Below are 27,191 nucleotides of genomic sequence, written 5' to 3' on the forward strand. Positions count from 1 at the left end.
TAAGGCTTTGTAGACTTGATGCCTGTTGGAACATTTCTTCTTCTGACCTGTTAATAAGGGGCAGCTTCCAGAATGAGATGGGGATGGAGGTAAGCTGTAAATTAAGTGTACTGGAAAAATGGAAAGTAGCCCCAGGCAGGCTCTGCTATAATAAGGCAAAAGGCACTGGGGATGGGTTTGAGTGGAAGAAGCCAAATACAGGCTCAGGAGATGGATTACAATGATGGGAGAAGATGCGGAAGCCAGAGCTGGCAGGAGGCCATGACTCAGGCACGATTGGCTGGTTCTAACTTATTCAGTAACCACTCTATATCCTCTGCTTCCCATTTGTAGACAATCAACCTGAGATCAAAAATAGTCTGACTGTACTGAACATAGACAGAGTTTTACTCTCAGAACACTGTAGTATAAGAAATTATCAATAATCTAGAGGAGATTTAAAGCACATTGCAGAATGTACATCGGTTCAATGCACATATAGTGCCCCTTTATATAAGGGATGTGAACATCGTGGGAGTTTGCTGTCCTTGTAGGGTCCTGGACACAGTCCTCTGTGGGTGATAAGGGATGACCGTACCTGACTTTTGCAAGATTATGAGTTTAAAATCATACAGGCAGCAGACAGGAACCTCAATCTCAAATAAGTATCCTTTAAAAAAAATCTGTGGATATAAAAGAGGTACCATTTATCCAAGAACTCCAATGTTACTTCTAAGTAACCTATAATGGAGTAGAAACTCTTCAAAGCTCTCTCTGTTATTTGTATAGGAATACAGCTCACTGGTTCGGCACTTACTTAGCCTTCTTGAGTTCCTGGAATTAATGTTCAGTACCAAAAATGAACACAAATTTAAACTCTCTGAATCTGTTTCCAACATCTGCCAGCAGGGGATATTTAAGACTCTAGCACCATGTAGGAAAAGAGAGGATCTCTACACAACTGAGGATGCTCTTCAAGTGCCCATCATAGAGCAGCTCCATGTAAATGGAGCTCCGAGAGCCTTCCCCATCACCAGCTAGCAGAAAATTGTCTCGGATTCTTCTAAGGCCTCATAGAATGGTTAGTCAGAATTGCTATGTACCCACAAATCAATTCTTCTATATAGATTACTATCTAAATCTGTCTCAACCATCTCTTTTGGGGGGGGTCTTTTCTTTCCCCATGTTTTTCATGTGTTCCATACTCATATCAAAAACAACAGAAAACCTATTTTAAAATAACCAAGATATTATGACTAAAAATGCCAGAGGTATGTAACCAGTTTATAAGACAAATTGCTTTCTAAAGACGAGCTAGCTTTATCTTGTGTGATAGAAAGCAACATTTCTACAAATATTATAGTTGCGCTGAGAAAATAACCAACTACTTTCATTAAAAATAGTATGTGACAAGATTTGTATTTGCTCATGTAATTGAATTTAATGCTGCTGAAATCTGTCAGACCCAAAAGCTATTGAAGGCCACTTATTTTACCCTTAGAAAATCATTGACAAAATTGACTCCCAGCCTGTATGGAACAGGCTGGACCTGAAGAGTCATGATTTCACTATTTGATGGTTTTTTATATATAGGGCTCTGCACTAAACAGCACCTGCAAAGGTAATTTAATTTTGTCTTGAAGGGGGGACTATTGGGCAGTTTAAGCAGTTTCTGTTTATGCATCTGACTACCAGTTCACTGTTTCCCACTTGGTGCCTCCTGCTTAGATTCCAATAACCTTAAGATGTAACTCAGGTCTATATTCCCTTTATAGTCATCGTCTCAACCTCGTACCAACTTGTCTCCTCTGAACAATAAATTCAGATTTTTTTGCACAAGTCCCAGTGGATATTCAAGGCACTATTAATATGCCAGTCTTCTCTGACTCTTACCTCGGTTCACCTTGGTTGATTGACATATAAATCTCCCAAGAATTCTCCTCTGGGATGGCACCATGTGGTATGAGTAGACTCACCCCTAAGACAGAGAAAGCCAATAGGTCATTTGGAGATATCCTAACTATTTTGAAACATGCTTTTTGGGTACCTTATAGATGCCAACACAAAGGAGTTTCCCCTACCAATTTATAAACACCACACCTCGAAGAACTCTGGGGGAGAACTTGCTCTGTATCAGACCAAAATTGATCATATTCAATGCTCACTTTTATCTGAAATTTTGCCAGCATTCTAAGGCCAGGATCTACCAAATAAACCTGAAAAGTTAAGACTTTATTAGCCCATAAATTAGCTTTCTCCAAAATTTAAAATATAGTTATATATTTTGTTCTCATTTCTGGAATAGGTATCTGGGCTGATGTGTAAACTAACACTTTCCTTGAACCTGGAATGAAATTTTCTTACAAGCTGTATCTACACGTTAGGGAAAGTGCTCTGTGAATTGCTGCATCTTTTTAAAAAGTATATAAAAAATGTGTCTGGTCAATTTTGAAATACTCTAGGTCATTCTGCAATTGATATGACTTTAACTTTGCAAACAGCAGCTAGAAAAGCTTAAGGGGGTGGCAGTGTCTTAACCATACTCATGTCTCTGTCATTGTGAAGCCACACCACTGCATCTGAAATGTCCCCTGTTCCTATTTACAGCTATGAAGAAAACACTTTACTTTGGACAAAGAGAGACATCTGGAAAAAGCTGGGAGTCCCTTTAATGTGACTTCTGTTTATAAAAAGGAATGAACTCGCGAAGTAGTAAGAGCATCACACAAAATAAAATCTCTAAGCTTCCTCCTATGTTTTGAATAATACAGCTTTCACCGTTTTTCCCTTTTGTTAGAGATAATTGCAGAGGAAGCTTGCAGGTTGCTGTTGACAAGCTTTCTTGTTCTTCTCTCCGTGTGTATGTGTGTTAGCAGCTACAGAGTCAAGGAATGTGAGCCTTATTGTGAACCAGGTTATCTGTGATTCACATTCACATCATTATTCAGTAACAGGTTAGTAATCATCAGCATCTTTCACCAGAACTAAGAATGGGACTCATTAAAATTCTGTTCATGGCTTTTCAGTAGGAGAGGCATTTACATTCTACACCTTCACATCAGTAGTATGATAACTGTAACTGGCATGCTGGGGACCTCCAGTCAGATGCCCCTTACATTTCCTGTTCTTCCTTAACTGTAGCCGTACCCATTCCTAGTACTGAACACAGATGCTAACAGATGGGATATTTAAGGTTCACATGTTGCCTTGAACCTTCATTCAGCCTTGATTCAGTTTGGCACTTATTTCTCTGTTGTTTCTTCTCCATTATCTCTATGCCACGAAGACAAAGAATCATGAAGACTCCTCAATAGAAGCTCAGTCTATAATTAGGCAACTGGGCCCTGTTGCAGTAATGACACTTAGCACAGTGCCGGACCCAGAATAAACATATTGCAAATAGGAAAAGATACGCAAAGGATTCAAAATTGTTAGTATAAAATCAGGTTCTGAGTTATGTTGTCTTGTGTGCACCATCATTGTCTGGGACTATTTGTTGGGCCTACACTATCCCACTTCTTTCAGGTAAGCTTAATTCCCTATGTTTAGGTGGAAACATTATCCAAGATACTCCCAATTCAACCTGAATCAATTCTTTAAAGTGGCCCTTACATTTTTCACTCTCCCTCACTCATGATTTCTACTAGCCTTTAAATATACTTCCTATCCAAATATACATTACACATGGAGGCTGAAAAGAGTTAATCCCAGGGCCAAGGGTAGAAGAACAGTGGACATTAGCATGTTGATGGCTAGTTGCTGATTATCATGCCTCGGGTCCCCTAAAGAACTCTCCATTTGCAACATGTCATTCACCACTGATCTTTGATTTAAAAGAAAATACAACTCCCCAACTCCACCTGCTACTCTGACAGCTTTTTAAAATTGGATACGACAATAGAACCACCTGTCAGAGTTTCTACTTTCATATTTTGCATAATAAATGAGTTCCAGAGTGTAGCGCCTGGCAATTCAGGATGGATGGCATTAGAGCAATCTAATTTCTGTGGCGTGCTTTCTGGACACTTCAGTTCCCCAGGGCATAGTTTGCATTCATGCCCTACAAAGACCAAGGAGCTTGTTTCAATACCTCATACTTCTTTTTCCTAAAACTCATTTGAAATGTGCAGCTTCAATCTTGCCCAGTGGTTCTTGTCAGGAGACTTAAAAACATCCCATTTATGGTGAAACTGGGTGGGGATCGCCAACAAGCTATCAGAGTTTTAGTTTTCAACAAGGATGTCTCTCAAGAGAGATACGAGGGGAAAGAAATATTTCTCATTCATCCAGGTTTCATTTCCATGTTTTCTTTGATGAAAATTAAGCAAATATGGGCAATGAATAGTTTGCTCTTGACACTAGTTCAATATGTAAACACAAACACATATGAACCCTGTACACATAAGGATGGGAACATGCGTGAGGAGCTTTGATAAAGGCATAGTAGTAACTCACTGGCTTCATGTGACTCTGATTTCACATCCTAGTCTTTGGTAAAACAAGGGATGCATGTTCCGTTTTTATATGTTTTACAAATTCATGTGATAAATATGGCTGACTGCTTCTTTCTAAAAGAAGAGTCCTATTGGTCAGTTATGCCCTAGTGAGACAAGTTAGACTGTCATCATACACTGTCACTCATATGGGACACTTAAACTAATGGGAAATAAGAATCCCAGCATGCCCTAAAACACTGGCAAGGTAGGTTGGGGAACATCATCATTTCTAGAGACGTAACTTAGGCTATTTTCCAGAAGTAAGTTATATTTTGAAACTGGGTGTGAGAGTACACAACTAATTTGGGATAGAATGAGGTTAAAATTATGAAGTGAAGAGAAAGTTCAGTTTCAAGTCTAAGCTACTAGATAGGTAAGGTAGCTGCAGTCATAGTCTAAGACCAATCCTGTCACAGATTTCATTTTATGGGATAAAATCCTGATCATCTCTCCTCATTGAGCACTCGCTTGATACTCAGTTTCTAAGAGCATGGCTAGATCTAATGTTCCTGGCCCTCTCTGCTTTCGATATCTGCCATGGAACTCACCTGCCTCCCACGGCTTAGGACTAAGAGGAGAAAGCAATCTCATTTCCCTCTACTCTGGCTTCAGGCAACAACCGTGAAGATCAAGCGACAGCTAGGGATGACATTTTTAAAGTAACCTGTGCCAGGGATCAGAAATATCCACCTACAAATATCCAGAGAAATCTCCTCTCTTAAAACCCAAAAAAGGGAAACACATACTTTGAAATGGGTTGTGCGTGTGGCATAGCTCTAGAACTAATGTTTGAACTTTAAAGAGCAACAATGCAATGATTCATCGTCATTGCTTGCCAAGAACCAATGTAATAATCACTTAAAAATAGTCAAAATAATTATCGAGGGCCCAAGAAATGTGACTGTCCGTGCCCTAAATTATTTGTCAGTGCAAACATGTGCTTTGGCTAAATATGGTACTTGTCAGTTGTAGAAAAGAACTGTGTTCTTTTCCTCCTTACCATGCCCTAGGTGACATATTCCAGTGGGTCTCAAAACCAGGAGCCTCTCCATACCACCTGATAGGTATAATGCTAAAAGATGGCGATCAGCAGCATCAACGTGGTCTTCTGTCCTGCTGGCAGGCAGAGAGATGGCTCTGCTCTATTTCAGCTGCACATCTGGGCTCCTGGGCACACAAAGTGCAGCCCCAGCCTTCGCTGATCACTTCCAAATGAATCTGATTATTGCATACTTATAAAAAGATATTTACACAAGTGAGGAAAATATGCAAACACACACTTACCACCCACCTGTATTTGGCATTACTAAGCGTCCCCCTAAATGGCCAAAGACACCAGTTGTCCTCAGCTCTGTCCTTGTCGGCAGTGATGACAGATTTTGGATGTACGGCGTTTTGTTTCTGGGATGTATTGTACTGAATCCGCGGTTGTTTCCATGGGGGAAAGTCCCCGAGTGATTCTTGCCATGGTACTCCGCTCTCTCAGACACTCCCAGGGAAACCATAAATGAGCTCTGGACTTTGACTTTGATGTCAGATAAAGGATTGAAGAGTGAGGACTCTGTCATGAGCTCCTTGTCGAGCGGATCCTGCAGACAGATGGGCCCGCTGTATGTCCGGCTCACAGTCAGATCTGGCTGCATGGCAGGATTCAGTAGTAGAGAATTTCCTAGTAAGAAAAAAAGATGATCTGTCACTCAGACACTAAAAGACACCTCCATCACTCTTTTTGCAGTTGCCTCTATTAAAAGGAGAACATCTTGTATTGGCGTTGGATGTACTGATTGGTATTAGCTTCCCCTGCTAACCTAGGTGGAACCATGCCAGTGGCTGGGAATGGGGACCTCTGACCTTCCAGGTCAGTTTCTGAATATCATGCCCTCACTGCCCTCACATCTAACACTCTTGACATGCCTCCTTTTCAAGACAAACATGTCTGACACTGGATTAGGGCCACTTGCCTCAGGTAGTGTTTGTGTGATTATCTTAACTGGCAAAGAAAAGTTAAAAAAGAAAAGGAAAGGAAAAAAAAAAAAAACAAAAACCAGAAAGATGTTTTGCAACCCAGTTAGGAGCAAAATAACATCTGTTCCTTTTAAATAGCAAGAGATGCTACCGTGTAGTGACTCTTGGTGCTGCAGACAAGAGCCCACAGAGGAGGTGGAAAATTCCTTGTAAAATTCTAAGCAGCTCCTGGAGCCGGGGGAGCAAGCATGCTTTGGAGCAAATAGTTCAGGGGACTTATGAATCACTCTAAGTCTGAGGGGCCAATGTACTTGAACATCACAGATGTCACTCTGTGAGGGAAAGAATGCTGCAGCAGAGAGTGGCTTGGATTGCAAGTGGGAGCATCTCAGAAAGGAGGTACCTTGCTGGTTTAAAAAAAAATGAACAAAACAGTCTTCACACAACACAGCAGAAATTGGACAGTGCTCTAGTCATCTGCTGGGCTCACCATTTTTTTTCCAAGCCAGATATTAAAAAGGCTGTGATATTTTTCTCGTGATGAAGTAATCGCATTTATTAGTAAATAACAGAATAACCCTCACTCCCCAGCCTCCCACCCTTACCAGTTCGTCAATATGACAGCTCAAGTAGAAACCCAAATCATATTAAGCAATATTCTTTTGGGACCTGACCAAAAAAAACATGTTTTAAATGTGGTATTTTTGAAAATGCTTCAATTCTAGGTTGTATTGTATTAGTCTCTATTGTTTGTCTATTTTCCCAATTTGTAACAGTGCCATGAGGGGAGCCATCACTGTGGATTTTCTCACCCCTTGTTGGGATAGGCTAAGAATCAAGAATCACAGAGAAAATACACAAAAAGATAATGCAACTATAATGGCCCTTTGATGTTGCCCCTTTTCCATCTAGGGGCTGTTGTGCTAAGATGCAGCCACCATCAAGCAGTCTTTTTTAACAGGACCACACAGAGTTCAATAGATGATAACCTTGCTCCTGTCTGTGGTCTTCCACAGGAAAAAAGGAGGACTAAAGAACACAGCACATTTGAAAACAGTTTGAAATAGCAGTTTCCATGGAGACTTCAAAAACTCATATCTTAATTTTTGGCTACTTTTGAAAGACTTGCTTAGCATATGGGGGAAAATATTTCTGATACTTAGCACAGACATGGAAAATACCCAGATGCACACACACACACACACACACATACACACACACACACACACACACACACACACACACACACACAGAGAGAGAGAGAGAGAGAGAGAGAGACAGAGACAGAGACAGAGACAGAGACAGAGACAGAGACAGAGACAGAGACAGAGACAGAGACAGAGACAGACAGACAGACAGACAGAGAGCTAGACAGAGAGACAGGGAGATAGAGAAAGAGACAGACAGAAACAGAGAGCCAAAGGTAGAGAGAGACAGAGAAATTAAAAGAGAGACAGAGACAGACAGAGGAGGGAGAAAAAGAGAGAGGGACAGACAGACAGAAAACAAAAAGGAAAAACACACAAAGAGACAGAAACAGAGGCAGAACAGAGATGACAGGGAGAAAGTCAGAGACAGAGAAAATATACACACACATGAGGGGAGAGAGGGAAGAGAGAAGAGAGAGTGGAGATAGACAGACAGACAGACATAGAAAAGCACACAGGGAAAGCACACACATATACACACTCAAATGTATAAGTCTATAGTTGAAAGTGTTGGTTGCCAACCTGACCGAAGCCTGATTAAGGCCAGCTATTCTTCCTGCTGTCTTGTTACCCCTCCCTTCTCTTTAAAAAACAATTTTCCTCATTTAACCTAAGCATTGTATTCTTTCCATATGCCTGACTTTTTATCTTTCTTCCATCCCTCCCTTCTATCTTCTTATCTATTGAACCCAAGGGCTTTACACTTGTGGAACAAGTCGTCTACATCTACCATACCCAAGATGATTTCGATGGTTAGTTTTAATTTAACTGTCAACTTGGCTCAGCGTGAATCTCCTGGCATAAGGGATTATCAAAATCAGATTGGCCTTCCATCACGTCTGTGGAGAATTGTCTTGGTTATATTAAGTGATATGGGAAGAAGCTGCCTTCTAAAGCAACATCGTTCCCTGGGTGTTGAACTATGTACAAGCAGAGAATGTGAGCTGAGAACAAGTAAAAGCATAAGCATTCATTTTCTCTGATATAGACCGTGATGCCTGTGGCTAGCTGCTTCAAATATCAACCTTGACTTCCCAGCAATGATGGGCTACCATCTGCAATTGTAAACCAAATAAACTATCTTTCCCTTAACTTTCTCTTGGGGGGGGTATTTAATTACAATTTCATTACAGAAAGAAAACTAGGACAAAATTCTGCTTAACATTCTTGCTGTTCCCCTTCTTGGGGTACCGGACATGTTGTTCATCAAGCTATCACCTTGAAGACAGTGGAGGTCAAAGTCACAGTCTATAAAAATGAGATTCATTGGCAATGGATATGGGGATGGTAGCAGTTAACAAAAGAGTTTTTGTCTTCTATCCTGAGATTTATGAGATTCTTAGCCAAAAATAAACAGAATGGTCAGACGATCTGATAAGATGATTTCTTTTTAGAGATTCGCAATATACTGATGTTCTGAATCACTCCTCCATGAGGACATTGGCCAATCTATGTAAATCACTGTCGCCCAAACGTATTCAGGCCAGGCAACTACCTCCCTCTCATATTCATTGCCTGCTGCTCCACAGAGCATGCTGCTGTCCCATGGTTAGAGGACACGTGAGCATCTAGAGCTATCTTGAGAGAATGAGCTCTCCTCAAATGCCAAGGGCTTCCCCAGGTTAGTCTCAGCATATTCATTTTCACAAGAACACCATGAGGAGGATGTTAGCATTCCTGTTTTATAGTTGTGAAATGGTGACTCAGAATAACTGTTTTGCTTCATAGCGGTTTCATATTCTAACGTAACTGACTTCAAAGCAGGTGAACTTGTACACAATAGTGGCTTAAAAATAATGGCTTAACACCAAGGTACCCAAAAATAAAAGCCAAGGGGAGAAGCCTATTCTCTAAGCTTTATCTCAGTTGCTTGTTCTAGCAGGTTTGGGCTTCTACTTCAGCAATCTGTCTACCCAATAAATGCTGAGTGCAGAAACTGTCTAGCCTTTAGAATAGGTGATATCTATACAATGAATAGAAATAAAGGGGACATTATAGAAAATGAGGGTAACGGTCCAAAACTTCATCCTTTGAAGAGAGACAGTTACTTTTTTCATAATATTAAAACCAAATGTGTCTCATCCCCACCTTGTATTCAGGGATAGGTTTGCTTCATAATAGAGGATTAAATGACTCTCTCTGTTCTGAAAAAGAGCATCTCTGTGCCTTGACATGAAAAATGTTTCTTTCTCCACAACAAAAGATTGGTCAGCCTTGGCAATAGCTGAAAGTAATTTAGGCTGGTATTTCATTTTGTCCTCACATACCTGATCCCTCCGATATCATCTAAACCCTTTTTATTTATTTGAAATTAAAGAAATTTTAAAAACCAGTGTAATAAAGGTTTTGGGTAGTTTTGTTCTGGGGCTGTGTCCTCAGTTTTTAGTACTCAGTATCTTAGTTAATAAAATTAAACACATAAACTAAAACTAGGGTTCTTCAAAGATGAAGTTGGATAATTTGAGAGGAGTGCTCTGTATCAAATGTTGAACTATTTCATTGGATGTTGCCAATAATAAATTGAGACCCATACATCCTCACAGTTGCTGAGGACCAAGAAAATCATTTTATCAAATATGGTGTGTTAATGAATGGAAACAATTTGGTAGCGGCTCCCAGGACCACAAGCTACCTCTGCACAGTATCAAGAACACGGAGGACACCTGTGTAAGTGCAGCCAGTGGTCCTAAGGATGAGGTGTTGGGGGACCTATGCCGCTGACCTTGACGAACTGTTTTGAAGTTGAAGGTCTGGAAGCCACCTGTCAATGCAGAAGAGTCAATGACATCCACTCCGTAGTCACTGTGGCTCCGTCTGTAGAGGGTGACACCAATGACCAGGACCGCAACAGCTACCACGGCTGCACCCAAGCCGGAGTACAAAGCAATGTCGCTGGCATTCTCAATGCCTGAAAGACACAAGAGAAGTCCTGAGTGGCTAACATGGGCTCAAGGAATAGAGCCACCCCAGGACAAAACATGGTGTTCTGTTAGAGTCTGGAGGCTACTGATCAGAAAATAAAACCACACAGAAAGCTAGCTACATGTTAGACTCTCATTTACACTATAGCCATGTTTCTAAACTTCCTTGTGTAAATCAGAGCAAGGCTAGTCTAATATAACTGCATTAAGGTAGCTTATCATATAATAGGCTTGCAGAGGATCAATTTTGCAAAGAACATAACATTTTTTTTCTAGTAAGAAAAAATAGCTCCGTAACTTAGTTGAACAAGTCATAGTTACCTAAAAAGCATTTTTATATTTGACTTTTTGTTCAAGGGAAAACAGACTCACACAAAGGACAAAAAAGAGGGTGGGTTCTCTGCTCATGTGGGGCCTGGGGCACATGCATATACACAGAGCTGTCTAGGGTAGGATATTAACGTGGTCTGTGAGTTAAAAGAGAAAAGATCAGGGTTTACAAACATGTCAAATTTGATACCAATACTCAAAGTCAGAGCATAGTAATAATGTTGGTTTAGCATACACAATCATCATGAGAGCAATGTTTATGTGAAACATGAATATCTTGGTTGCCAAGGGCTCTTGTGTCCACAGTCAATGTTTTCTGATACCAATGCAATGCTAGACTCTAATACTTTATTGTTAGGGGGCTCTTCTCTCAGGGGCACATGCTGTTTCTCCCATACCTCTCCTACTCCATCCTATTGAATGCATGGGCAAAGCAAAAATAAAAACGTTAGTTTATTTTTAGTATGTGGATGTCTCCCCACCCCCAGGATAGGCTGGAGCTGAATTCCCATCCTTTTCCAGATACATAGCTGGTGTGGTTCAACCCAGAAGCAGATTGATAACAGCTATTATAATTCAACCCAGGGGTCTGAAACAAGCTAATCCTAAAAGAGGTGTCATCTTAAAGTGTATGGAAAAAGAAGGTGGCAAGAACTAACTACAGATTTAATTGTTCAACAGATTATATGGTAAGTTCATGTAATGGGTCCAAAATAATTATTCTGATACCCAGTGTCTGGCTGAGAAGATAAAAGAAACACATCATATATTTGCCTTGTAATTGTATAGCACTTACTATGCATTTCCCACACCCTAAAATTGTATTTATCAAATGGGTAATGTGAGCCACACAAGCCTAGAGTGAATTTATTTTCAACAAAGGTCGTAGGCCATAAAATAAGGTGTTACCGAATTAAAGAGTGAATGAGAAGATCAAGCAGAACCAAACCAGCAACGGTGTGGTAAACACATAAACGCAGCAGGCAAGGAAGACAGCTATCAGAAGGAGTCAGAGCTGAAAGGTCAGAAGTCCCATAGACACCTTTAATAAGCAGAGCATCATCAAGATGTGCCATGTAACAGGGGATAATATAGAGCTTAGTTCTATTCTAGGATAATCCAATGGGGGCTGGCAGACCTTCTGTTCTCACCACCCAGACAGTGAGCACAATGAAACAGATCTCCACTGCAGAATATTCCATTCCTGCCTGTCTTCCGGAGAAACGGGGTGTTCACCAACCTGCTTATGCTCCCATCCCCGTGTTTCCTTGGAGGGAAGAATCATACTCAGGGCAGAAAGCACACTGAGCACAGCAGACACATCACGCCAGGGCACCAGCCACGGTGAGCCGACTTTGGATTGAGACCAGTTGGCTCTTTTTATTCCCCTTCCTTGGGAATTGCTGAGTGATGATACCACCATTGAAAAGGTGCTTCGGGGTATGCACACCGTCTTAGCAAAGGAGCATACGCAGGGAAGCAGCCTGGCTATGCACTGACCTCAGCTGCTTCCACTGCTGAGATTGGAAAGCAGAGGCAAAGACAGAAGCAGAGTCCCAAGCACAGAAACAGCAAGGACAGGAGAGGGGAAAGGGAAGTGAGGTGGGGGGGGGCGGGGTAGAGTGGAGGGGGGCAGAGGTAGGAATACCAGGGCAAAAATGCCTGACCTCAAAATGGAAATCGCTGGGCATTAGCACAGTGGGACAAATCAGGGAGAGAGGAGAAAGCTGCCCTCCCTCCCCAGATTCCCATTTTGGTCCTCGATACACAAGTAACCAGAGTGATCATCACCACCATCATCTTTCTCATCAGCCTTTCCCTTTGGATTAACACTGGGTATTGCTCACTGTGTTTCCTCTCCTAAGAAAATATGCACAAGCATTTGACTTAAGTCGTAAGAACCAAGTATTAAATTAACAGTATTTTACATGAAGAGAGGTAGCCGAGAGAAGGCTCAGTGCTTAACATCCCTGCAGAGGACTGAGCATTTGTTTTCAGCACTCACATGAGGGCAGCTCATATAGAGCTGTAACTCCAGCTCTGGGGCATCTGATACCCACTTCTGTGCGCTCGTGAACTCACATGTATAAACCGACACAAAGACATATGTAAACGCAATATAAAGGAAAAACAAATTCTTAACGCTATTGACTGGAGGGACTTTGGCTAGGGTAGGGACAGAAGACAGCTAGACTTGCAGGTGAATAGTGGCCCTTATAAAGTTTACTCTGATCCCTGAGAAAGCTAGCAGCTACTGGGAAGGGGTTGCAGTAGAAAGGGGGAACAAAATGGTATGCATTTCACAGGAACAACATGGGAGTCTCAAAGTATAGGATGTACTGATTCCACCTCAGAAGGGACAACTTTGTCATGAGTTTGTATGGAGTTCCAACAGTTCACTTCTTCAATCAGTTATTGTCTGAAAGCCAGACAACCAGTCCCACCCAGAGACTTTGCATAGTTGTATGTATTTCGGGCTCAGCTTTAATATCACATACAACTACTCAACACCATTTACCCTATCTCAAGAGGTTTACCCCAACATCCATATACAAGGCTCAATTCTGTGAAAGTTGAACTTTTGTATTTCCTTCTTTCTCCTCACTGCTGTCTTCTCTTCTTTATCTGCCTATTTGTGCTAAGTAGTATTACTTCCCCTCTACAAATTGCCTTCTCATGTTTCCAAGAGTATAAATTGGCTTCCCCTATAGATTTCAGGCTAGGTAATAGAGATTCTCTTTTGGTGTTCAGAACTGAGCTCATAAGGACCAAAGATTTGGTTCCAATTTTCCTATGCTGGCTTCCTAGAAGAAGGAGCAGGATATAGGTGTATGTATGTATGTATGTATGTATGTATATATGTATGTATGTATGTGTTACAGCTACACATGCAACAATATACAGTCAAGGGGACATGCAGAGGGCAATGACTTGGCTAGGGAGACGTGAGCATCTCTTTGAGGGAATCTCCCAGAATACATGATTGAATAGCATAGCAAGCCACTTCCCAGGACCTGTAGCTGCCTCTACATCTACTCCTGTGCCTTTGCTCCTGGCCCGTCACTATACTATCATCCTACATTCAACTGTACTCAACTGACTTGTCAGGTTGATGCTGCTAACAGAAGACTCTACACGTTGGTCAGTGTAGTATCTAGGCATCCACCAGTAGCTGTTTATCTTTATTTACCCACCTGCCAAATGCCAGCTTAAGGCTCCTCTCTCTGGGGTGACGATACACAGCCAACTTTGCCTACCTATGAGCTTTAAAACTTATAGGGCTTGTAGTTCTCAAAATGCATTTTGTACTGTACTTTTTATTGGTAATTATTTGAATGATAGTTGGGTTTTTCTCCCTACCAGCTTTATACTCCTTGGAAGCAGTATCATCTCTAAACTTTCTCATGGCACCTTGCTAGTCATTGTGTGGAGCTATTTATTGCTTACTTGCCTGGTCTCAAACTGGAGAAGCAACGAGTTAAATAAACTAAAGTTTTGGGGGTGATTTTTTAAATCTCAGCTTCGACAATTTTCTTTCCATTTCCATTTGTACAGGTGTGTTTATAACTATCAGTCCCCTCACAGATGCAGAATTGCTGATTTTGTTGGCTCAAAGGGATTCTGAACAAAAGCATTGGCTTGAGCAGGGCTACTGTGCCTTTGTGGGCACAGGACGCCTCTATACCTTTGTATTTCATAAGCTGGGCTTTGCATACCGTTGTGTTCCTGTTGTCTTTCCTGTTCTCCTTGTCCCTACCTTCCTTTTACTAAAAGTCACAAAAGCTTTAGGCAGAGCATGGACTGAGAACAAAAGAAGTTCTGTATAATCTACATCTATAGACAAAGCAACAAAAAACAACTGAAATTCCTGACTGAGAAACTTGTTATTTCCAGGTTCTAAAAAAAGCATGGAGAAATGTATGTATGCAGTGAAAAGCACCCATAGAGGCATGTCCAAAGATAAATGGGGGAGGGAGGAATAGGGCCTTGGGAAGGTAAGGGCTGCGTCTGTTCTTGGTAATAGGATGTAAGGGAAGAGATTAGGCCCATAGTAGGCATTCAATGACTGTCCATTAAGGAGGAAGCTAGTATACTAAGTCTTCTGCCATATCATTAAATATGAGAGGAAGGGATAGAAAGGGAAGATATGGCCTTTTATTAAAGCAACCTGGTGTCTGGTTGGATATTAAAATGACCTTTCCTACAATGAAGGATGATAAAATAAAACCTCTCTTTGAAGTAGATTGTAAAATCTACTTTCAGTAAGTGTCTAAAAACCAGCAGGACTTTGTAACAGTCTGCAATTATTTCAGTTTAGTTTAAATTTTTTCTCTTAAATCAGGGTAGGCTGGGAATGACTGACCTTTCAAAGCCCCTTCATATTAACAAATTTATGAATGACAACCCTTTGTAGGCATTTATAGTAACCAATATCCCTAATGACTCAAGGCATGGCTGTTTACATGATCTGCTCCATGCTTTCCAGACTCCAATATGAAAGGTATATTAGTTCTTCTTGCTGATGGAACCTTATCTCAATTCACATATTATAAATTGAACACAGCTCATATTTAACATATATCAGACTAGAACCTATCCTTGTGACCCAAGCTATAAAGAATTAATATAGAAGCATGGTGAATACATTTCTAGCCATGATATTCTGCCTCATCTCTTAGTGGGTGTCCTAGAATGACCACCACTTCCATTGGAGAAAATAAGGTAAAGAAACTTGAATGCCATTGAATGAGGCTGTGAACTGCGAATGAAACTACATTTACAGAAAAAAATTCTTAGAAGGAGAAGCCAGGGAGAAGGGAAACAAATGGAAATCATAAAAGCTAACTGCTGAGCCAGAATCCCACACAAAGTCAACCAACTGCCAGCCCAGGAGGCAGCTACAGTAGGGCCAGTGTCATTGGCTCGCAGACCTACTAGAACATTTCCCGAGTTACTGGTAGTGTTGTGCATTCTTGCTCTTCCCAAGAAGCCATGAGAATTTCCTTTAACTTGTCAGAAAATAGCATTGAAATGGTCATCTCTGATCAGCCATGGTAATCGATGTCAGTTAAACTTTGCAATCCATGGCGACTCCTGACCTCTTAGCCTCCGATCAATGTCTACACTCTTCAAGTTCTCCATCTTTGAAAGCCTCATTCTTGTTATTGGAGCTGCTGATTTTCCTTGTAATTAACAGCAGTATAGCAAAGTGTCACACAGTGCTTATTATATATCACGCATCATGCTAGCATTTTAACTGAGCATTAACTCCCAATGTCATTGAGCAAATGTCCTCACTTATGTGTATAAATCAAGGTAAGGAGATCAAGGCTTGTGTCAAGCCTTGTGATCAGTGAGTGGCAGAGCTAAGAGTGAATCCCATGAGGTCTATCTCCAGTGCCATGCCTTCAGTCATGGCCCACACCAGCTTACTTCTGTCCTAATTATACTGCCTGCCTCCCTTAAAATCAGTGGTTCTTAACCTTTCTAAAGGTGTGACCCTTTAATGCAGCTCCTCATGGTGTGGTGGCCCCAAGCATAAAATTTTCATTGCTACGAACTGTGACTTTGGTACTGTTATGCATTCTAATATAATTATCAGATATGCAGAATACCCGATAAGTGACCCACAAAAGGGGTTGCCCCCACAAGTTGAGAAACACTGCTCTAGATAGAAGGGACTATCTAGAAACCAGCACTCAGTGACAGGAGCTTAGGGAACTAGTCCCTTACCTATGGTTTCATAATTAGAAAACAGCCAAGCCCAGGTCTGAGCATACAGCCACCGTTAGTCCCTAACTGTTCACATGCATTACTATGTTCCTTCCTCATATCTCCTCTCTGCTACACAGGTATCCAAGTGACCCTGCCATGCTAGAGTAGAGGAATTCACATCTCTGCTGGTTAGCATCAGGCATCAGACATCGGATGCTGTGCAAGCTTCCCAAGGTCTTCCTAGCAGCCCAAGTGTCATGTTACTCATGTCTCCTGGCCAAATCACACCACCACTGCAACAGTCCCTATGGTCTTCCTCTTTCTTCAAGAGACCTAATTCTCATCTATCTTCCTTCTTGTTGAGAACACAGAGGCAATCTTATGTGAACTCCTATACAGCTCAAACCATCTCTGTTCGGGTATGTTTTCTTTCCCCCTTTCTAAGCAGACCTGCTCTCACTTAGTCCCTTCTTGCCCCCTTAGGGATATAGCTCCATGTTTATTCTTTTAGTCTTGCATCTCCCAGGTCTCTCCCACAGTGGCATCCTGCCCCCTGCCTTTGGTGGAGTCTTGCTCTTCTACTCACCTCTCTGCCAATCCCCCCCTCAGCTCTCACACTGACACACCTTCTATTCTTCCTTCCCCTGAGTTCTTAGTTCTTTATTTGTAATACTTCAAGCATGTAAAACATTAAGCATCTGTGAATGCATGCTTCCCAATGTCACTGACCAGTTATTTCTAGTTGCTGTTTTTCTGTTTGTTTGTTTTTTGTTTTTTTTTTAATTTTTATTTAATTAAACCAACACATCTGCAAAACTAGAAAATGCTTTGGGAGTACAAATAGTTCCACAATGCATGGAAAATGTTTTTCCCATTTTCTTGTCCTTAAGTAACCATGACATAGTGCCTCTTGAGTCCCTCCAGGGAAAGGAGTATAGATACTCACTTATCTTTCTTGTTCTTTACCCTAAAGGCTTCATAGGATCCATACATGTCTATATTTTCTAGTTTCCCAGAATGCAAGGTAACAAATCCACAGCTCCTTATCAGAATTTACTTGGCATTCTTTATCACATCTGCCGAGCTAATAGGCAGGCTGGATGATAGCTTTTGGAACCAAGTCCCTTTGCCTTATCATGTCACGTATCTTAAACTTTCGAATCTGTATCCACCCATGGCCCCATTTCACTAGGAAGCTCACCTGTTTCTTCATCAGCAGTGAGTATCCTTGTCTTTCCCATGGCTCTGCAGTGAGACAAAGCTATCCGAAGCCTGTCACTAAATGCACAACCCTTCAACTTGACTCCCCTGCTTTACCTACCGGTTCCTCTCTTGCTGTTTAGCAAAGAGCCTGTATTCTCCTGGTTGTACGTACAGACTATAATGCTCCACTATTGTCCCTCTTTCCCTTTTCAGTTTCTCTAATTGGATAATCACTCACATAGAGACAGTACCAACTACCCCCCTCGTCCTGTTCAGCCTCAGGCAAAGATCTGTCAATGTTCTCAGAAGACCCATACTCATGTCTTCTTGTTTGCTGGACACAATTACCTGCACTGTGGTCTGAGGTCTCACATTTGTCATCTGATTTAAGGATTTGTCATTCTCATATCTTTGGACATTTTTCACCCTCGTAAGTTCTCTTTTTCTGGTGATAGCACCACCAGTGACTAGGCTCAAAACACAAGAATCATCTTTGATTTTGTTTTGGTTTTTCTTAATTATTCACTTTCTCACAAGTCTTATTGAGTCAATACTGTCTGTTACTACCCATTTTCAATGAAAGACCACTTTTCTAAGGCCCACATTGTGCAACCTCTTCTGCCTGGTACTCCCCCTTCCTGCCCTGGTCTTTGATCACACAAGAATGTAACACGCTATTGTGGCATTGCCACTTACAGACCTTCCAATTGCTGGCTTCTTTGTACTGAGTCTGTTCCCTGGTGGAAGCCCTGTACTGTTCTATCCTGTCTGGTATCGCCAACACCTTTCACCCACTCTTCCTTACATGCACCATACTCTCATCAAATCTTGGGAGATTTTCCTCCTACTGTTCATTCTTAATGAAAGAGTCTATTCTATAATGCAATATTTTAGTCTTACCTGGTCTTCTGAGACTGGAAATTCATAAATTCATATAATTTATGAATACTTAGGCATGTGTCCATTCTTCTCTAAGTATGGTTGCTAGATGTAATGAATGTAAGCTAGTACAGAACTAGCTGAGAGCAATGGTGCCTTTAATCCCAGGAGGTTGAGACAGATGGATCTCTCTGAGTCCAAGGATAGCCTGCTCTTACGTACTGAGTTCTAGGCCAGCCAGGACTATAGCTTTGAGACCCTATCCCAATAAATATAGAAGTAAATCTAAATTTTTCAGTTCAATAATGAGCATTTTTTGCCTGTTTTCCATGTCATACCTCCAATACATTTATGCTAAAAATTATTTATAAAGTGTTTACTTGAAATTCAAATTTAAGTAAATGGTTCTGTGGTCCTGCATTTTAATTGGCAATTCTAGTTTTTGAACAGCCAAAGTACAGTGCTTTTATTAATGGGGGAAAGGCAAGGTAAAAGAGACGGAAGAGTTCGATTTGAATGTTGTCCTATGACATCCTTCTGACCACTGAAGACATCAACTCTATACATTTCAGTGCACTGGGGAAGGAGTGATTGTAAATTGGCAGTTGCAGTGGGTACCCTGGTGCTCTGCTGATGCTAAAGTACACAGTGATCTATCACCTGTTCTCTGTGTCTTTGCTCAGTTCTGAGGTGTTTAATGAACAAACTTCCATTATTTCCATTGAGGACAGAGCCACCAAAATCATTGAAAATGGTAGTATGAAAAAGCATACACTTGTGAAAGGCTAAAAATCAGATAGTTAAAAAAAAAAAACAAGGTTGAAAATGCTAAGAAAATAACAAATGTTGCACACATATATGTGCTGAATTGATTTAGAGGAAGAAGAATTGTGAAGGACAAAGCAAGTCATGCAATTTGTGGAAAGTGCTGTACTTATGTAATTGAAAATCATCAGCACGGGATGAGGAAAAGTGACAGCCAGAAATAAGGGAGGAAAGTGTTTCAGAGTGTAGCTGGGAGAGCAGCAGCAACACTAGGAGCCTCATGCTAGCTTACAAGACCCCAAGGATCTGCTGAGGATCCAGATGAATGGGCCAAAGACAATTCTGAAGGTTGAAAGGGCTATTCATGTCTACGGCCTGAGGCCAGATGGGATGGACTTAGCCCACGTGGGCAAGTACTGACCTTCCGTCTTCTGAGTAGGTACCTACCTGTTAAACTCTGTAAGGATGTGGACTGACACATGAGATGGAAATGTCTTCAATAAAAACAAGAGAAGTCTAGTTTCCAGACCTTAGGCATATATATTCACACCATTATCTGGTAGAAATTATTGCAGGATACAAGTATGTGGGCTGTTTCCCACTGTATAGTAGGTGGGTAATTCTTCAACCTTCTTCCCTTCCTTTTTCTTGAAGCCCTCATCTTTCATCTTGTATTGCAGTGTAAGGAGAAAGCACTTCTGATTTTCCCTTCACATTTCACAGAGCCACAACTATTAGTATATCATAAATACCTACTACATGAATGAATAAATTTGGTTACCTAGAAACAAAATTCTTGATTTTGCACTTTAACAGCGAAATACTCAGTAAAACATTAAGAGGGAGGCTCAAAACCATAACTCAACATTTTTTTTGAATGTGGTAATGTTGTAAAGGCAAAAGAAATAAAATGATAAATAAGGCTCTAAATTGGCATTCATTTGTAATTCTTGCAACCACAAAACTAAGGCAGGCTTCCTGAGTAAAGCATGGCCAGACTAGCTTTAGCTACATAGTGAGACCAGGTCTCAAAATAAAATAATTTTAGGGAGTGGAATAGCCAAAGCTAAGGGAATATGAAGAAACCTTATCGAAATATACTAGCTTGTATGATAAGTAAAATACTATGTCTATATATGCGAATGTGCATATACATATGTATGTATGTATTGGCGTGTATGTGCATGTGTGTGAATTTGAATAAAAGTCGCCTACATGAGTTTCCTGCTGAAAGAAGACATGGTTTTTGAATGAAAATCTTACGGGCAGTAACAGGGTGCCTCGCTACTTGTTTTGGGTCATGGAGACTGCCATGGGCACCAAAAATAGCACAAAACATTGCTAGTGCTTAAATCTCTAGTGCTGAAGACATCATTTACTTTGGATGCAAGACATAAAGAAATTAGTCTTAATCAACCAGGAAGTTCTCTGTCTGATGGCTCACTTATACTGTGCCAAGAGGTTTTGGGTAGGCTGCTGAGGAGTAAAATACATTTGTGGTCTTAGCACAGGAACCTGCTACCATTGCCTTCCAGGTAAGATGCGCCTACTGGTGCAATAGTGGCTTGATGGTTATGAAGGCAACCAACTGCTTTCCAATTGGATAAAAGGAGGGAGTTCATTCCTGCTAGAGTAAATCTTGTCAACAGCCCATATTTGGAGTGCCCCTAGGCCCTAGGAGGAAACCTATTACTGGTGTCTTACCAGATGACCATGTTGTTAAACTGCCTTTTAAATATTTATGCTCGTAACTATTAGATTTGTGTTGCTCTCAACTTATGATCAAGGAAACTTTTTCAGAGGGTAAGAGAGTGGGTTGCCATTAATACAAAGACTCATAACAGTACAACATGCCAAACTGTGGATGAACAATATACATCTGTCCACACAACTCTCCAAAGCTCAGGAACATGGCAGAAGGGAGCCTAGGGAAAAAATGTAAAAGCTGATAGATAAGAGAGCTGATTTGTGGATATGACACAGAGTTTGCATACAGCAACTCACAGTAGCTGCTGGTCACCTGCACAAGACCTACCTAAGATCAAACTAGTTAAAGTCCCAACATTGATTTGGAAGTGGTCCCTGAGGTGCCACACTTGGTAGATGGGGTATTGGAATTCGATGACAGCAGAGAGTGATAATCTTTTTCCTGTAAGGGTGTGGCTATTGGTACATTGCCTATGCTCCAGTGGGTGGTCTAAACCCAAGAGAATATAAGCAGAACTAGAAGGAATAGATATGATCAAAATATACTATATAGATAGATGAAAAATTTCAATGAACAAACAAAATATAATTTAATGTAAAAATTATCTTAATTAAAACAGAAAACCTTTGCAAACATCAACAAAAATAAAACATAAATGGCATGTATATATATTCTTAGTGTAATTTTAAAAAGTTAATTTTCTGTGCATTGGCGTTTTGCCTTCATGTCTGTCTGAGTGTGAGGTTGTCAGATACCATGGAACTTGAGTTATAGTCTGTTGTGAGCTGGCTGCCGTGTGTGCTGGGAATTGAACCTGGGTCTTTTGGAAGAATAGACAGTGTTCTTAAGTACTGAGCCATCTTCCCAGGTCCTCATATGCTATATTTTAAATACCAGATATGTGATAAAGATGAGGAGTAGCATTAATGTAATGAAATTACAGTATAATGAGGGAAATAGTTAAATTCTGGGAGAATTCTAGGAGTAACTAGCCCAGACCTTGTAGGGTTTGCAAGTCTTACAGAAGTAACCTTTAGGCTGAAAATTGAGGGAAGATCAATTAAACACATTAAGAATTAGGTGGAGGGAAAGATTTTAGGTACAAATGATAAAAAAATAAAGCACTGCTAAACCCAAATGACAATAGGAACTCAGTACTTTGCTTCACTGAAGGGTATGGCTGTGGTGTGCGGCTGAAAACCAAACGGCAGATGGTTAAACTGGTCAAGAGAAGCTCCTGCGCCTCAGGGAACATCAGTGTGCTCCTGAAGAGGCTTAAACGGGCAGGAGATCGGCTGAGAGTGTAAGTTCCAAAAAGCCCAGCCAAACTGACTTAAGGCTACAACAGGTATTGGGCGATGTCTGAAAAATCTCCTCTGGGAGACAGCTTGCCTTTCTTGCCCAGAGCCCCATTCATTATTTGGGATTTTATAAGGCCATTTTCATGCATGTACATAGTACCCTTTGCATATATATCCCCTGTAAGCACTCAAGTGCTTGCTTCCTTCGTTTCTTGCTTGCTTGCTTCCTTCCTTCCTTCCTACTTACCTGTCTGTCTGTCTGTCTGTCTGTCTGCCTGTCTGTCTTTCTCTTTTTCTTTCCTTCCTTCCTCCTTCCCTTCCTCCCTCCCTCCTTCCTACTTATTTCCTTTGTCCCCTTGGACAGTTTTTATTCCACCTTCGTGTCATCAGTACAGACATGATTTTATGCATTTATAGTACCCAGGACTCGGGATTGTTCTCTTTCCCTTCGGATCTTCTCTTACTGCACGCATGGTTTGTCTTTTCTGCAGTGACTCTGAGCCCCTTTACATCTAACTATGTCTGTCCTTCCAGGGCTGATCCTCAGCTCTCTTTTCTTGCTATTCTTTACACCTTGACCTCCATCTATCTGCTGGCTTTAAATAGCATCTTGGCACTGACAAGTCCCAAATGCGCATCACCAGCCAGGTCATTTCTCTGCCTTCCAGGCTCATGTGCTTGGCTTCCTATTCTACATTCCATTTAGGACACTTGAAAGGATTCTTTAAATGAACTCTGAGCTCTCCTTTCAAAATTATCCATCATGTTTCCCTAGTACTAGTAATGGCAACACCATTCTTCCTAGGCATAGCCCTGTATTTGGAACCACCCAAAACATCTTTGTTTTTCGTATCAATCTAGCATCAAACCCTTGGATTCAAAATATGACCTTTTCCCCTAAATATTGTTAATTCCCATCCAGTCTGAGCCACGGTCATCTTGAACCTTGATCATTCTAAGAGCCTAGCCATAATGACAGATTATGGTTGCAATAGATCATTGTAATGGATGCCCTTGCTTCTGGTCTGGTTCCCTGTAGGTTTACACTTGACACTGAAGTTACAGTTTATCTTTGAAAATATTAGGTCATGTTGCTCTGAATAAAATCCGCCCCTCCCATGGCTTTCCACTTCCTTTAGAGTCAAGGTCAAAGTCTTTATGATGGCTTGCAATGCAATGTAGTTTTCCCTCGCCTCACCTCTGCAGTCTTGACCATTACTAGTACTCTTCCTGTAACTTTGCTCTGTATAATCTTGGCTTCTTATGTCCTCAGAGCCTTCATCCCCTGCCAGTCAACTACCTTTTTATACTCACCCTCACCCCAGGTACCCCAGACTTGTGCCGTCTCGATTCTACTGTCATTCTGAAATGCCACTATATTACAGAGTCTTTCTCCGAATACTTCATTGAAAAGGAGTCAACTTTCCCTCAAAGCCTGCCCAAGGTCCTCACCCTACTTTATTTCTCTTCGTCACATGTCACATCATTGCCGAGTACTTCCTGACATTTTTTATTTATGCCATCTTTCTTCAGTAAAACTGTGAACTTTATGGAGCCTATAATGTGTTGTGCTTAGGGCAGATTTTCCACTCAACGGAACATATCTTAGTTCACAGTGAGGACTCGTAAGAAAGTGTCGAGTGGATGGATGGAAATGATTGGGTAGAAATGGAGAGGAGCCAGTGAACCAAAGATTTGTTTCAGCAAAGAAGAGGCAAACAGGGATGGTTGGTTGGATACAGGAAGTGAGGAAGATAGAGCCTGTCCAGATTTCTGACCCAGACCACTGACTGAATGGTCAACTGTTTATTGAATCAGAGAAGAGGGATGGACTGATGGACTAGACACAGGGACAGAGAAGAATAAATTGAATCTTGAATGTTGGCACTAAGGTTATTCAACTGCAGATACCTCTGAGACAGCTAGAGCAATTGGTTTCATTTCATGAAAAGCATTCATTTCCTCCTCCTCCTCCTCCTCCTCTTCCTTACTCTCCTCCACCTCTTAAACTCATTGTATTTCCATGTGTGGGTGTCTTTCTATATTTGTCTCTGGGCACCATATGCATACAGTGCTTTCAGAGGGCACAAGATGGATGGCCTTTGATATCCTGGAACTGGAGTTACAGGTGGCTGGGATCCACCATGTAGATGCTGAAACCTCAATCTAGGACCTCTGGAAGAGCAGCCAGTGTTCTTAACCTCTGAGCCATCCCTCGAGCTCACACTCTGCAAGTACTCATTTCCATAGGGAGAGAGAAATTATGTGGGAGGGTGCTGGAGAGAGACGAGAGCCCAGAACCATATTGTGAAATAATGCTGCATTGTGGCAGTGCACAACTCCAGTGAAAGTGCAGATCCAGCCACCCCTCCAGATTGTACAACCATTCAGCGAGAGCCCCTCTCTCCAAGCTTCCAAGGAGTCTCATTGTCAGAAGGCAACCATTTTTCAGTCTGACTCTGGGGGGTTCGTGCTTGCCATTCAGAAACTACTATATTTTACTGCACCTCCTGACATTGTTACACAACATTTATTGAAAGCACATTTGATGGTAATGAAGTTTCTATTAACTATGATTAAATCTCATAAAGCACCTGAAGATAATTTAAGATGTGCAGAAGCAGAAAATGAAACATTCGGTTTAGTACATTAGGAAACGTAATTGATTAAATTATCTCATTTACAATAAGTGCTTTCATGAGCTATGCAGTGCACATATTTTCCCCAGTTTGTCATTATGACTTGCCAACACATATCTTAAGACTCCAGTTTCTTTTTGTACCTCCCTACAATTCAAAGCTAGCTCCTTTGCCTGTCTGCTTTCGAGAACAGTGTAGAAAACTCCCTCTGACTGCTGGAATCTAGCCACCAGGACTTGTAGAAGATGATGTGTACCGCTATATGTAGGAACAGGTTGTTTCTCAATTATCTTCATAATTGACTTTGATTTTGCATCAGTGATGATTCACGTCGTCTTAAATTCAGCCTCACATTCACTTAAGGCCTAGCCTGAGTTTGGGTAACACACTTTTAACCATGCAGCTCACAGAACTCCGCCTGGATTCCCCTGGGAACCTTTTGCAATCACGTTGATTCTGGTACAGTTTTATTTTTAGGGAAATCACAAATTAAAATAGTTTAAGTGATTCTGTTGCAGTACCCAGCAATTAAGCACGGTGCTTAGGAGCAAGAACCCCAAGCAGAAATGAATTCAGGAGTCCCTACAGAAAAGAAATGGCTTCTGTGGGGTTTATGGCTGAAAGTACAGATGTAACCAAATTAGAAAGGCACAGGATTCACAAACTGAGCATGAAATTAATTTTTTAAAAGCATACACACACATGCATTTCTAAATAATCCTCATCATTGGTCACCCCACATGGACAACTATGATCTTGTCATATGGCACACAAAGCCAGAGGTTGGCATTGCTAATGGGACTAAGAAGCAGCTGAGTGTCCACTCATCCCAGCTCTTATTCTGAGAGTCAAGACACAGGCACGGGCTGCATATTGAAAGACCACATCCTCCTCCATTCAATGTGTTCATGCCAATATAAATGTACATACACACACACACACACACACACACACACACACACACACACTATTGAGTTGTTCCCAACTCTGTCTTTAAAAGCAAGTGTGCATGAAATCAGAAGTCTGCTATCTAGGTACGAAGGGTTTCTTTACAAGCAGCTGGCATCAGTAAATAAAGATACTGAGGAGGATTTTGTTTTACAGACTTCTCAGATTGTAAGCTAGCTGCCTCTCTGTACTGCTGGCTGCACACAGCAGGACAGTGGAGCACAAACAAAATGGCTGGATTTTCTTCTCGAGTCTCCTAAGATGCCTACCCCTGGGTACCTATTTCTGTCTGTCTTCTAAGGTCTTTAGTTTTATTTTATTTTTCCAAAGAAGTTAGCTAATGAAAGCTGTTAACTTTCCTAAGTGCTTTGAATTCCAATGTTGTAGATTTAAATGATCAAACGTCATTCATCTTGTATTAAATGAGAGAAATGAGACACAGACGGGTTTTCCAAGCTTCACATTTCAAAGCAGCTGGACAGCTGTCTAATTTTGCTCAGAGCTTACATCTGGGGATATATATATATAGTGTGTGTGTATATATACCATATATTATATGTTCCTATATATAGCAACGGTATATATTCTTTATCTCTAAATTCATGTAATTCCTTAAACACAATATCATGTAGATCTTAGGAGTATCCATCATCATGGATTCTAACTCCCCTATTTTTTCCTTTGTAGGCTATGCTTATTAAGTTCCCATCATACTTCACGATTCTGAGCTGTTTGGTCTCCCATCGAGAGATGGCTAAGGTTATGGTTCTCAAACTGGCTGCACAAGGCAATCACTTGGGGGAGCTCTGGGAATTAAAGGTTTCTGGATTCTAATCCCTGCCCCACTCCCCACTCCCAATCTTGGTTTCCCATGTACAGCCTGGGAGTACAAAATCTAGGTTACCATAAGTGCCATCAAAGCTGAGGATCACATGATCAAAAGGCCAGCTACCAACCGTGTATGATATGTTCTGTTCTCTAAATCCTCTGGATGCAAACCAGACATAATCCAAAGGTCTCTTCATAAAGCAAGCCCGGAGCTAGGGGAACTAAAGGCACTTCAGCGCCAACAGAAACACTCAGCTTCAATGCACTGCCCTGTGGAGGGCTGGCTCCTAATCTACATAGTTACCA

The 27,191-nt window shown here is 41.2% G+C and overlaps 1 protein-coding gene across 11 annotated transcripts in view; it reads right to left on the reverse strand.

Annotated features, from left to right (window-relative positions):
• Unc5d (unc-5 netrin receptor D) overlaps nt 1-27,191 on the reverse strand; it is a 572,955-nt gene that overhangs the window by 67,134 nt on the left and 478,630 nt on the right. For 4 of the 11 annotated variants that reach the window (NM_153135.3, XM_006509054.4, XM_006509055.4 and 1 more), the window contains 4 exons: nt 11,298-11,312; nt 10,371-10,556; nt 5,767-6,144; nt 1,873-1,957 (listed from right to left, as the gene is read on the reverse strand). In NM_153135.3, the coding sequence (NP_694775.1) occupies nt 1,873-1,957; nt 5,767-6,144; nt 10,371-10,556; nt 11,298-11,312 (664 nt within the window). The remainder of the gene's footprint in view (nt 1-1,872; nt 1,958-5,766; nt 6,145-10,370; nt 10,557-11,297; nt 11,313-27,191) is intronic. The other 7 variants (NM_001347498.1, NM_001347501.1, XM_006509052.4 and 4 more) reach the window with 3 other exon arrangements.

This window comes from Mus musculus, chromosome 8, assembly GCF_000001635.26.
Source record: "Mus musculus strain C57BL/6J chromosome 8, GRCm38.p6 C57BL/6J".
NCBI classification, from domain to species: Eukaryota; Metazoa; Chordata; class Mammalia; order Rodentia; family Muridae; genus Mus; species Mus musculus.